At 41.6% G+C, this 13,149-nt stretch overlaps 1 protein-coding gene across 1 annotated transcript in view; it reads right to left on the reverse strand.

Annotated features, from left to right (window-relative positions):
- Positions 1–551: 551 nt before the first annotated feature.
- The window catches only part of LOC124302619 (cardioacceleratory peptide receptor), a 49,752-nt gene continuing 37,154 nt past the window's right edge, over positions 552–13,149 (reverse strand). The window contains exons 3-8 of the mRNA XM_046758951.1: positions 12,292–12,427; positions 10,011–10,208; positions 7,908–8,002; positions 6,484–6,739; positions 4,725–4,905; positions 552–2,830 (exon numbers count right to left, since the gene is read on the reverse strand). Coding sequence (XP_046614907.1) covers positions 2,671–2,830; positions 4,725–4,905; positions 6,484–6,739; positions 7,908–8,002; positions 10,011–10,208; positions 12,292–12,427 — 1,026 coding nt within the window. The 3' untranslated portion in view covers positions 552–2,670. The remainder of the gene's footprint in view (positions 2,831–4,724; positions 4,906–6,483; positions 6,740–7,907; positions 8,003–10,010; positions 10,209–12,291; positions 12,428–13,149) is intronic.

Genomic DNA, 13,149 nt, shown 5'->3' on the forward strand with positions numbered 1-13,149 from the left:
CAAGGCAAAGAAAACTACATGACTCTGTAAAAAAATATTTCATTTAATTTTGTGGTAAATATTTGAGATTGCTAGATCGATCGCAAAGAGTCTGGACAGTAAACGGTAGATCTTAGGTCTGATCGAGTTAGCCATCCCTGGTACATAGTTATCAGGGTGGTTCATTCGTAAACGTTTTTTTTTTACGTTACCACTCGAAAAATTTGTGACAAATACTGTAAAAAAATTGTCGTGAAAACTGGAGGGCCTAACTAATCGTTCATAAATCAACGGTAAACTAACAGTTTTTGTTACGGAAATAGGAGTATCACATTACCTTAATGTCCCTATTTCGTTTTCAGTACTCATTTTTATGAACAACGATTAATTGGACCACGATACGAAAAGAAAACTAATATGTATATAAGTCCGTAAGGTTTACACATAAAAATAACTGCAAAATATTACAATAATTGGTAGCGATTTCTAAATATTTTCCTACTTCCACCAGGTTTTACGACAATTTTCTTCAGCATTTGTCACAAATTTTTCGAGTGGCACGTAAAAAAAAAAAAAACGAATTTTTAAACGTATTACCCTAATAGATATAGTAATACGGCAAGTGTAGTTAGAGAGCTATCGTAATCATGGGTATGACGTTGTTCGACTACTCTTTTCGCGGACGATTAACCCGCGATAACAATTTCGAGGTAAGAACAAGAATGGCTCAAAGAGACGCTTAAGGGCTGCAGGTTATTACTGGAACAAATTGAAAACAGTTGTACAATATTGTAGGTTGCCAGGCGGGGTAGCGAGGCATTACATAGTTGGGGTTAACTGATCGCTGTATAGAAGGTCCCGTATCACAGCGGGGGTGGCTGATTTTGGGGACCGGTTAACGTTGAGCCTTATTTATCGATCGAGACCCGAGCCGAGCAGGGCAGAGCAATGCCCGTATAACTATCGCAGAAGACGCGAGGTCGATACTCGATTTCGCGAGATTTCAGGTTGTTACACAGGCGCTGTGCACCCGCTCTAAAACCGTGTCGCACCCTATCGCGCGTTACACACACGAGCCGAAACCTCTTCCCTTTTTTAATCAAATTCAGGTGCCCCCCACCTCGAATGAAGGAACTGAAAGGAACGACTCCGCCATTCCCTCAGCGGTGGTCAGATTGGATGACTCGTCTCAAAGACACCCTCAAACTGCACGTCGGATTGACACGTGTCCCCGCTTGAAACCCGGCTGATCACTCGATGCTCGTGTTAAATTCGAGCCACAGTTATTTCTTGAAACTTACCTGCTCCTCCCCTTTACCTATTCACATTTATGTTACTTCTTTTTTTTTCTTACTGTTATTAGTATAATTGTTCTAGCTTGAATATAAAAATAATTAGGCCAAGGTCCGATGGACAAGTTAGACACGAAAGAGACGTCCTATCTAAAGAACAAACTTTTCTATGGCCCACGCCGACTGGCATTAGAAAACATGTAAGAGTAATCAATAATCGTTAATAAACATTACTTGTTCTAATGTGAACTCCCGTGAATCTTCATTTGGGCTAGATGAGCGATTAACCTTCTAAAGATAAAACATAATAATCCGAATAAGCAGGAAAATTCTATGACGCTGTGCTGAAATTTGATCGATTACCTAATTGTGTTACATTCGGTGTGACGGTTCGCTACGAAAAAATGTTAAATGGGCAATTTGACATCGGATTCGCCTGCGTTTATGCAATTTAAGGTACATTTTACCGATCGACATTTGTCTCGTTGTTCACGATTCGATAAATCCTGACTCTCTGGCCAATCTTGAATCGTGAAACAAATGTCGATCGGTAAAATGTACTCTCAGTTGCCGTAATGCAGGCGGATTTCGGTCAAATGTAACCGGGATTGGATTAATGCAAGCGAATTTATTATCCCGTGCTAAATTGTTCGTGTAACATTTAGACGAAATAAAAAGTAAGTAAGGTCGGTCAATGTCATAATTGCCTTGTTTTAGGGTCAGAGAGAAAAATAGAGTGAGACTGGTGAGTTAAACGCAAGTTAATGAAGAATTTCGATATTAACGAAGTAATACTGGATTTGTGAAGTTCTTTTTGGCAGAACGAGCCAAATATGTATTAATATAATTCGATACTGTGCTGATGGTAGAGAAACAAAATGAAATTACACATACACTGTTAACAATTTTTTTTTCAACTTTAGCACGTAATTTAAAGGCCATACGAGGTCGTGAAAATTTACGTGAACTTCACACGAGTTTCATGCAAATTTTTCACCAGCACGTACGCATCCCTCGAATTGAAGTAGTCAAATTGCGGTTTTTGCCCGAGAAGGCGTACGCACGAAAAGTACCAACTCGAAATTTTGAACAGTGAAACATGTGTAATTCGCAAGCAAGCGACTGAATACATCAGGGAGACGAAAGAAAGTTGGTGTGTATATGCCTATACGAATACACCGCACATTGGAATAAGTAATAAGACACTGAATTCGAGGGGATGGGGTGAAACTGCTGCAGAAAGGAGGTATTTTCTCTCTCCGGTTCTCGATGGTTCTTTCGGTTTCATGACTAGCCCCGGGGTTTCTGCTATCGCATTTCCTGTTAGTGGATCTCTCGTCCATGCCGCGAGACTGCAGTCAATTTCGGGCGCAATCTCTTGTCCGATGCAGCTGCAGAATTACACGATGGAGACCATTACGCGTTTCTTCTTCGACGAATGAGCCGTCAAAGACGTGGTAACCGTCGTACGGGTGCTGTTCTGACTCGAACCCGAGCCGAAGCAGTGATGCGGATTCGCGGGACACCATCCAGAGATCCATGATATTGCCTGCAAATTACTGAGAGACCGTCGTCGTTACTAAAATATTCCCTTTCCCTGCAGAACATTTTTCTCCAAAAAAAAAAAAACTCGGTCTAACGTACAACATTAAATCTGTATATGCGTAGGCTACTATGATTTACCAGAGAATGCGAGAAAAAATTATACATAAATTACCGACAAGAGCTTAAACGTAAAATTTCAATTTCAAATCGCGGTTGAATCGATCGATTTTGCTTTACGGATGTTTATTTTGCTGAAGTAAATGTTCTTTAGAAATTCACTGAAACAGTTCTTTTTTCAGATTTGATTTGATATTGTTCTTTGTTGATCAATATCAATTTATCGTATTTACATATTTGTCTAATCAATCTTGATCAATATCAATGCATCTGTATCTATCTTAAAATATTTAAACGATAAAAAGTGTGTTTCAGTGCGGCATTGTAGAAAATAGTATTCTGAATAAAATAAATAACCGCTGGGTGAAATATAACGATTATACTAAATTGTTGACCGTTTTAAAACGATTTGCAATGGATAATTAATATGATCTATAGCTCATGTTTATAACTTTAGTATTTGTCTGGTTCGCATTTTTATTCGCCTGTGTAACCCCTGAAAAAAATGGTGAAAAAAGCATTAAACCTCGAAGTGAATCCGGGCGAACTGTCCAGGGACTCGAGAGCTAACAAGTGTCAGATATGATGATGGCTTTTGATATTGACCGCAATGCATACCCCCTGGAGAATCGTAACAATCAGAATATAGTAAACAAGAACATGAGGAGATGTAATTCGAACAATAAATCGAGCTGGTTAGCAGGAAATGAAAATGACAAGAAAAAAGAATGAGAAACAAGATAAAAAAAAAAAAAAAATAGAAAAGCAATAAGGAAAGGAAGAAAAAATCCCTATTCCTCGGGAGACATGCGATCGAGATGCGGAGAAATAAAAGTCGATGGATCTCGTCAGTCTAGAGAAGGTATCCGCGGGAAGAAAGGGCGAAGGGGCGGGAAGGGGGAAGACCCGGCGGACGTCGTTTCTCGTTCTGTTTTATCGCGTCTCGGCGCTATGTTCACTGACGACAGTTCGCTGTCCTCTCTGATGTTGCTGCTGCTGCTGCTGCTGCTGCTACTGCCGAAGAAGACAGAGAAAGGAGACTAGCCGAGCTCGGCAAGCAGCAAGAGATTCTACAAGTTTAGAGTTTTGTTCGCGTGCATGCAGGACTACAAGAAACGCCGGAAGATAAATCTTCGTCGCAAATCACGCGGGTATTCGACTATAAAAAACATGAACCTTCGCCAAGTGCGCTGCGCATGCCGTCACTATTAGGAATTCATCAATTTCGCACACACTTCGCTATCTTGATACCGGCATGTTCGTGTACCCAAGTTTATTGTCCCTAACACGATTTCGAATTGAAATATTTACCCTGAAGGATTTCAACTCGTCAACTATTTCCACCAACTTCGTACAGGCATTTCCTACAACTACGCGTCAGTGAGTTTAGTATACTGAATTCTTAGTTCCTGTAAGTGTCTTTGCTCAGAGTCATATTGTACAAGAACCATTCTTGCCATCATTTTATTCCTTATGCAATGTCGTCTGGTCGTTAATTAGCATCGGAAACGAAATTATGACCGAAATAAAATCGCAGGCGGGTCCGTGGTGGCCATCTTGATTTCATTCCGACGCTTGATTTTTCCCATTAAATGTCTTACACACATGTATTTGTACCATTAGACGATTGAGTCGATTAGGTCTAATCTTTAGGTCAGTGAAGAATTATTTTAATGGCACAGACGAATAGAAATCTTTTTTCCCTTTCCAGGATTCGTCGTGAGCGTAAAATATAATTAGTGTGACTCGACGGAAAATTAAGAGTCGTAAATAATATTTCAACTGACTCACCGTATGCTCTTGCAGAGAGATGTGCTGAAGAGACAATATATAATTGGATTTGCGGCTGAATTGAGGGGCGCAAGGCTCTGGATAAACGTGGCAACAGCGATGTTCGTCTGGGTCTTAGGGATATGCCCGTAGACTTGCAGAAGATCAAAAATGATGTAAGGACTCCAGCAGATTACGAAAACTGAAAATCGAAGGAAAGAAAGAAAACTTTCACATTATATCCTTCAAGTATAGGAAATAACATAAAAGAATTTTCCCCGTAAAGCGCTTTAAGAGTTCAAAGGTTGCAAAAAAAATTTCCTAGAATTTTTTTTATCGGTCATAGAATTAGGTACCGCATGACCTCGAGAAATTTCTTTTTTGCTTCTTCTTCTTCTTCTTCTTATCAATTTATCTCGCGGTTCCGATCGCCGAGGGTTTTCGGGTTGTGAAATCAAGACTGTGGACCACAAAAAAGTGAACGTTTTCAGCAAAAGAAGAGAGACGAGCGGTCGCGTCGCATCGCCCAGCGTTGCTGAGGGATGGGGAAGGGGGATAGAAATGAAAAGAATAAGAAAAGGAGAATTGGGAAACCGGGAAAAGAGAAGAGGAGAGAAGACAAGAGTAGAGGATTCCTTACGCGCGGAAGTGCGAGAGGTAGACGTGTATTCGGCGAATGCCTAGTCAGCTTAGGGGCAGAAATCCCCTGGAGCTTGCAACGCGGGAGACACACAAATATAACACGCGGGTAGCGTTCTTGGTTGAAAGTTATTTTATGTTATAGAACTCCTCGGGGAAGTTCGGCCGAATCTTTCTGCCGACGAGAGAATCAGGTGCAAACGAAAATGAATTGTGACCGAATGCTGACGCTCAGTTTTTCCCCCTCTCGTACGTCCCGAATTCCAAAAAGGATTGAGTTTTTTTCCAAGTTTCTCGCCTTAACGTGCCGTGTTTTTATTCCTCACAGCGCGCACCTAATTACCGATTTTTCACAATCTCCGACCGTCAGGTTTATTATTACACGCAATCGACAATCTTCCGTGAAAATAATTCACCCTCCTTCCGAATGGTTGCAGGTTTAAAACTGGATGATGGCTCAATAAATAACGAAAATGAGCCCCCGGTGAATATTTACCGAGCCAACATCTGCGTCGTCTCTGAGACTGTTCAAATACCTTCGTTGTCTGCACGCGATAAAAACCCCGTGACTGAAATTTTGAATTTTAAAAAAGGGAATCAATTCGTCTCGCAAATAACGCTCAGATGACGAAGAGAAAAATTCAGGTGATTTGTGTCAAGCCTCGTAGTATAAGAGTAGTGAGAAATTTTCAAAGCAGGTTACAAAAATTGCAATAAATACATTTCCGCTTTATGTTATAGTATACGGTTTTACGAACGAAGGAGATCCAATAACTCGCTTGGTTTACTGGCTGTTTACGATCCGGTATGATTTTACGCTTGTTCTGTAGCCGATTCTCCTCAAGACATTGGGACGATGTAAACATCCTTGGATATAAGTTTTACTCGCGACATTCAACTTCTGTCATTATAAGTACGAGGTGAAGAATTTTCGATACCAACACTCTCGAGGTCTGGCAGTCAAGCGATTAATTCACGAGGTTCTATGCGGCTGCACGTATTGGAATTACCGAGAAAAATCATGAAATTTGAATAAATTATTGAGCGAGGTGGGCTGTAAACAAGATTCAATTAAGATATGAGACAGAAATTGCAACGCTGCTCGTCTGGAAAAACCCGCCGAGATGAAAAGCAAACTTACCGAAAACAATGACCAGCGTCATTTTGATGGTCTTTATCTTCGCCCTTGGTATCAGCCCCCGGGATGACGCCCTCCTCGTATCTCGTGCCGGCCCTGGCCTCAGGGCTCCACCCTGCGACCATATGGTGACCACAATGACCAGGTAACACCCTCCTATTATCAGCGTGGGTGCGATGAACAAGGTAAAACTGACCAGGCTCATATAGATCTTCCATTTCGTCGGGGAGGAGAGCTCGATCCAGCACTGCTCGATGTTCTGAAAGGGGGCAGCAGAGAGTCGATAACGAGGGGCGGCTTCATTCGAGGAAGTCGTAAATTCACGATTTCAAATTCACACTGTAAACCCAAAGGATATCGAATGACCGAAACATTGTTCGAGATAACGATGAATTGCGAGTCTTTCGATTGATGGTTCGATGTTTTTTAATTTCATTTTCGTTGCGTAAATACAGTCGAGTATATACACAGAAAATTTCACGACTATCCGACAAATATTCTCCAAGTTACGCGCACGTTTGCAAAGAAGCCCCGGAGCGTTTGAAATTGCTTTCGAAACTTTGAACGCGCTTTTACTCAAAAACTATGCTTTCAAAGTCGGTGAGCGAGATTTCTCGGAAACGGCTGAACCGATCAATCTCAAATTCTTACACAAGCTTTATGAATATATTTTTCTGTCTTTGTTCGAACGTTTTTTTTCGCCGATAGATATTTTCCATTTTATAAACAAATTAAAGAGAAAATCTTTGTGGAAAATCGAAATCTTTTTTTGAGAATCCGCCGTTTTGTTCCAAATTAATAGTTTGCTTATTCCTTCGATCAAAGAGCAGATAATACATTATATTGACCAAATCTTTTTTGTTTTTTCATTTCGGACGATTCAGTCCAAATATATCTTGCTCACCGCAAGACGCCTTTTTTTGAAGGTGCTGACGAAGATCGGCTATAGCAGTTTTAAAAATGATTGTTTTTACAAATAAAAAATATCAGAACGAAGTTAATGTTACCCCAATATGTATATAAATTTTTATATTAACAAATTGAAATGCCTCTTCTTGAAAAATCCTTAAATAATCGCTTTTTTCGGTCTCCTGACTAGATATAACCCCTGAACTCCAAATAGCTTCAATTCCTTGGCATTCTATCGTTGTCTATCTTGTCCCGTCCCTTCGTTGATTTCTAATCTAGCAAGTGATTGTCATTGATTACCGACGATTTCCCAGCGTTGTAGGTTATTTTCACTGTCAGTCGAAACCAGAACCGACCGGAGGCCGCTTTATAGAATGCTCAGAAATCATTGGAAATCAATTTAAATCACATGATAAGGTAGCAATCATTGAATCGGCATCCTTCATTTGGTTTTCAAGGGCTCGAATGGCCTCTCGGTCAAAAATCATTTTCCACTATGCGCGGGAATTCATTCTCACCTGTATAGTTTTGCTCTCGTATAGAAATATTATCGGCATGCTGAAGAAGATCGAGAGGCTCCAAGCGACGGCGATCAGGGCTCGAGCTCTGTTCCCTGAAACGACACGTAACAAGTTTACCATTTTACCCCGAAGCTATCAATTCGAGGGCTCATTTGACAAATGGAGAAATAAACTCGGGGGCATAAAACTCTCTCATATTCTTTTCGGCTCCTTCGACACATGGAATTCCCCAAGATCGTTTCCGAGTCTCTCTCACCGTCCCGTGAGCACTGCGTATATACACTCGGTGTATGAAATGTAAATAATCCGATCGCTGAGATGCAAATAAAGCATACACGCCGGGATTTTGAATTATTCCCCATAAATTTAAGTCCAGACGGACGAGTCGCGAGGAAACTTGCCTATCATAGATATACCGTATCAACGCTGAAATATTGCGGTGGAACAAAAGTTTACTAAACCTCTCATTCTACTGTAACTTTCAAATCTAGTGACAAGAAATTGTTATTTCAGTTTAACCAGCCGTAATATTATGCGCAAATATTGAGTCAACTTTCTCGCGGACCATAAGAAACTCAACATTGAAACAGAATTTCGATCCAGCTTCAATAACACGGCGGAAAGAAACTTTACTTTTTCATTTTTTGTTTTTTTTTTCTCTTGACTTCGTCAAAGACAAAGGAATACATCTACCGTGCTCAAATTTACTCATCGTTAACTTTATCTCCTATAGCATAAGAGGTCGTATTTTTTCTCCTCCCCCTCCTTCTATTCTCAAATTGTTATTTTATTCAGATATTACGTATGCAAGATGGTGTGTCTTTTCTTAACTCGGCTGCAGGATAAGTTATACGACCGAATTACACGATCGAGCAAACGATTCTCCGTCGCTCTCCTCGTTTCAATTGGCAGAAACTAATATCTAGCTTCTAAAGTTCGAAGCGGGCGTTGCTGAAAAAAAAAAAAACGTTGAGAACTTTCTTCGCAAGAATATTGAGCAGAAATAACGACTAAAAGGTTGTTTCTATATCGACAGAGACGAGCTGCTACATCAATTGTCAGAGGAGCAAAAAGCACTGTAAGAAAAATTTGACTAAAAATAATGGTTTACTTTATGTTTGTAAATATGACAAAAATTATAGTAATTTTAACATTTAAACTGTCACATCAACATTCAATTTGTACTTTTTAATTTCTTTTTAACCTAGTAATACATTGAAAAATTGTTAAATCAATCCGAAAATTTTAGTGGATCTACCGAGACATTTTTTCTTTTCCAAACTTTAAAATTGTGGCGATTTGTTCGAGCTTGCCGATATATGTAAAACAGGGAACGGAGAATATCGGAGAGAGAAACAGAAACGGTATACATCCAGATTTTCCCGGTGTCCGGATCTTTTGGCGGTAGACAATTTAAAAGAAATCTGTGGTTCTCATCCCTCGCCGGGATGGGAGGGCAATCCCCATTTACCAGCCCGCATATACCCTTTTTTTTTCCGCACCTTTCCTGACGTACTTTCCTCTTTCTTTCATTCCCTCCGTTTCCCCCCCTCCCGCCAGCTTTCCTTATTCTCTGTCGCCATCGCGAAACTCGCCGTAAAAGTCAGCGAGAAAATCATGAAACATTTTTACGCGCGAAAGTAAAATCTTTAATATTAGCCCCGGCTACTCGCCGCAGTTCACCGTTCCCCGAATATTACTCCACATGGTGTTCGGCCCGTTGATATATCCAACCCCTTTTCCTCCACTTTCCTCGATCCAGTGACCCTGCAGCATGACCCCAGAGTGGTTTTCACTCGATCCGAGACGTCGTTACTCCCAAAGGTCCATCCGGAAACGGAAGAACCCCTGTTAGCCCCTCGTTCCGTCGTATTCGCACGCCACTTGCCCCCGTTCCACCTGGATCAGTTATGTGCCGACTTTTCCGGATGACACATATCTTAGGCGCGATTTTTGCCCTTCCCTTTCCCCACCCCCGCCCCTGTTGTACAACAACGCGGGAAAAGTGAAGAAAACGAAACACCGTCGAGCGTTGAAGATTCACCGTTTCACTTGATCGGGGCAAAAACAATACCGTGTTATTTTATTCAAGGTACTCACAACTTCCGGAAAAGTTCATTGGTCGAGTAATGGCGTCGTATCGGTCGATCGAAAGGGCGACCAAAACGTAGGTCGAACTGTAGGTGACCACAGCTTGCATGAACCTGATTAATTTGCAGGCGACGTTTCCGGCGTACCAAGCAACCGTGGTTCGCCATACGATGTCCGTGAGTACGGAAATCAGACCGACCAGTAGATCTGGAAATTGAACGATAGGTGAGTTGAATTTAATCGGTTGGATAAGAAGTTTCGAAGATGCGGAGAAACGCGAAGTTCGGGGCACATTTCGTTTTATTTTTTTTTTTCTACTCCTAGAACTTTCGCTAATTCGAAGCCGAGGGTGATTTTTTTTACCCGAAAAGAACGCTCGGGACACGGGTCAATAAAACAAAAACAATAGAAACAGCGATAAAATGGTCTCAAGATGGATTTAGCTCGGAGGCTTTCCTCCGCAGCTGCAGCATAAGTCGTACATAAAGTAGTAGAGGTCAAAAGGTCGGGCATAAAGCGCGGATACCGGGCGCGGCTTGCGTGGGTAGTATTAAATCAAAATACTCGTCACAGTCCTCGCAGAGCTTTCGGCTCGCTCCGGTACCTCAGAAATTACGCGAGAGAAGCTCCGCCCGATGTTATTTCCGTTTAAAAAATCGCGTCGAACAGATACGTACATCGGACCCTTCGGACTTTGGTAGGAAGTCTTTTTTGTTTAGTCATTTCGGACAGACTGCATCATTGAAAAAGTCAAAACGCTAACCGAAAGCTCAGCATCTTTCGCGGATAAACGGTCGTTGACGACTGAAACGCGCGGAATATTCCGGTGATAAGATTAAAACGAAAGGACGAGGAGAAGAAACGGGTAACTTGAGAGACTGAAAACTTTTAATTGTTCAGCTGGCGAGGCTAATTTCGGCCGGCACCGGGCTGGATTAGGCGAATCTAAAATGTCAACTCCGAATGGAGCTAAGCAACGGAGTCCAAATTACGACCCCTAATTCGTTATGCGGCTGTGCAGTACTTTGATCCCCATCAATTCCGCTCTACGACGACTGGACCACCAGCACAATGCCGGCCATCGCAAGCTCCGCTTATCGTCCTCGACGTAAGGCCGAGCCAAGTTAAGTCCAACTTACGACCGGGACTATGTGCGACTTTGATTCCACGTATGGTGTCCGTATACGTGTATTATTACGGGGCTGTTCACGGGGCCCGAGACTTTTTCAGACCACACGGAAGTTCTAGCAACGTGTATTTTACCTCCTAAGAGGACAGGGTAAAAGCCAAAGCTCGGATATATGGAATTCACGGTTCGGTTGGCGTCGCTGAGACCGTTAATTTTCAGCTTCAGCAGAGTTTTACCATTCAGAAATAATCGGAGAATCGGTGAGAAAAAGAAAAATTGTCGAGAAAATGATGGGGTAGAAAGCCGAGGGTGTGGATTATTTCAGACGGTGAAGGCAATTTGAAACGATCGCGTTTCACGCCATGGGCTTCAGATTGGCAAAAAGGAAATTTTCTATCGTTCGTTTCACGTGACAAAGGGATCATGCGGGGTGGTAAAAAAATTTGATCTCAAATTTGCAGCATCGAATATCAGCCACTTGAACAACAAAGTGTACATCTATTCGTCTGGTTTCAAGACGGGTTGATGCTCCACTTCGCGAGGGGTATGAAATTTCCACGACTCGACTGACAAGTCAAACCGATGCAAAGTTCTTGGGGCAATATATTTGCGATCATCGCATCTCGCGCGCAAGGCAAAGCCTTGGGGCTCGAATAGCGATTTGTTCGAAGTACGTTTCGAGTTTCTAGAGATGGATGGATAATTAGGAAAGTTTACAGAAACACCTGCAGCCGCCAATTCACTCAGCCGTCAAGACGTCACTGAAACAGACTGCCAACTTCCAAGACCAAAATTTGTTTGCGAAATTGAATGACTGATCGCGATTTAGGGCATTTCTCAAATTAATACTCGTGTCAGCAACTTCATCTTGGGTTCAGTTGTCGGTTCACTGTCGTTGGTTTCAGCGGCTTGGTGTCACGGATAACACTGGTCAATAATTTTTTGTACCAAGAAAGGTATAAAAAAACCATATTACAATAAAACTGTTCGCATTTAAGACATTCTCATATCAATTCGATTACATTAAACCTTGTCCTTCACATAGTCAGTTAGAAGTTTTCACGTTACATACCAAAAGTGAATTTTTGTTGACCGGTGTAATTGAAGGAACGATACCTTTGTCCATCATATTTCGCCGTGAGTTTCATAACGGATACGCACCTGCAAAAGCGAGCTGTTTGATGAAGAAGTCCATCTTTGACTTTCGCCTTTTTCCCCGTAGAAGCCAACCCAGAACTCCAAGATTCCCGGCAACTATGACGGTAAAGAGAAGCCAAAGAACGGTGAACTGCTCCTTCTGAAAAACAAAATCCTCGATATTTAATTACGTAAGTCTGTAAAAATGGTTAATTGAATTTCAGCGGAAGCCCAAGAATTTCGAACTTGTAAGCAGGTACCACTATCATGCTGAACCTTTTTCCATCTTCTTCTTGCAAGAACCAAGCGGTTGATTGCAACGCACTTATCTTCGTGTAATCGGCAACCTCAAAGCTTATCCTATAATGTCATCGGTCGCCAGGCTACAGCTAAAGCTATCGCTCTTAAAAAGTTATCAGGTGTACGGATCAGTCAATAAGGTCTGAAGACTAAAAAATTAAGAAACAAACTACTCGCCTAGACTTATTTATAATACTCTAGACTTTAAAGCGTGAAGAGATCTAGTCGAAACTTGACCGTTCATAAGGGAAAGTTCATAAACTACGTGGTTCTATCCGCATTAAATAAACCACGTGGTTTATAAGCGTTTCCTAATCTCTCCAAAAGTCGTCGGTATCGGAAACCCTTCCATGCAAACTAGTACTTTTTTCGTTGCTCTATATTGAGGGGACATTGTTTCGTCTTAGATGAACTTGATGAAACTCAGTTTTTCACTTGTTTGGTCGTCGTTTTGCAATCCTTGAGCTTTGACGTTGTTTTTACTGAACTGTACCTCTGACACACATCTTACTCAAGCAATCATCTGTGAAAGTGTAAACGCTCGCGGGGTTGCAGCGATCTTCCATTTCCAGATGTCGCGAT

This window comes from Neodiprion virginianus, chromosome 4, assembly GCF_021901495.1.
Source record: "Neodiprion virginianus isolate iyNeoVirg1 chromosome 4, iyNeoVirg1.1, whole genome shotgun sequence".
NCBI classification, from domain to species: Eukaryota; Metazoa; Arthropoda; class Insecta; order Hymenoptera; family Diprionidae; genus Neodiprion; species Neodiprion virginianus.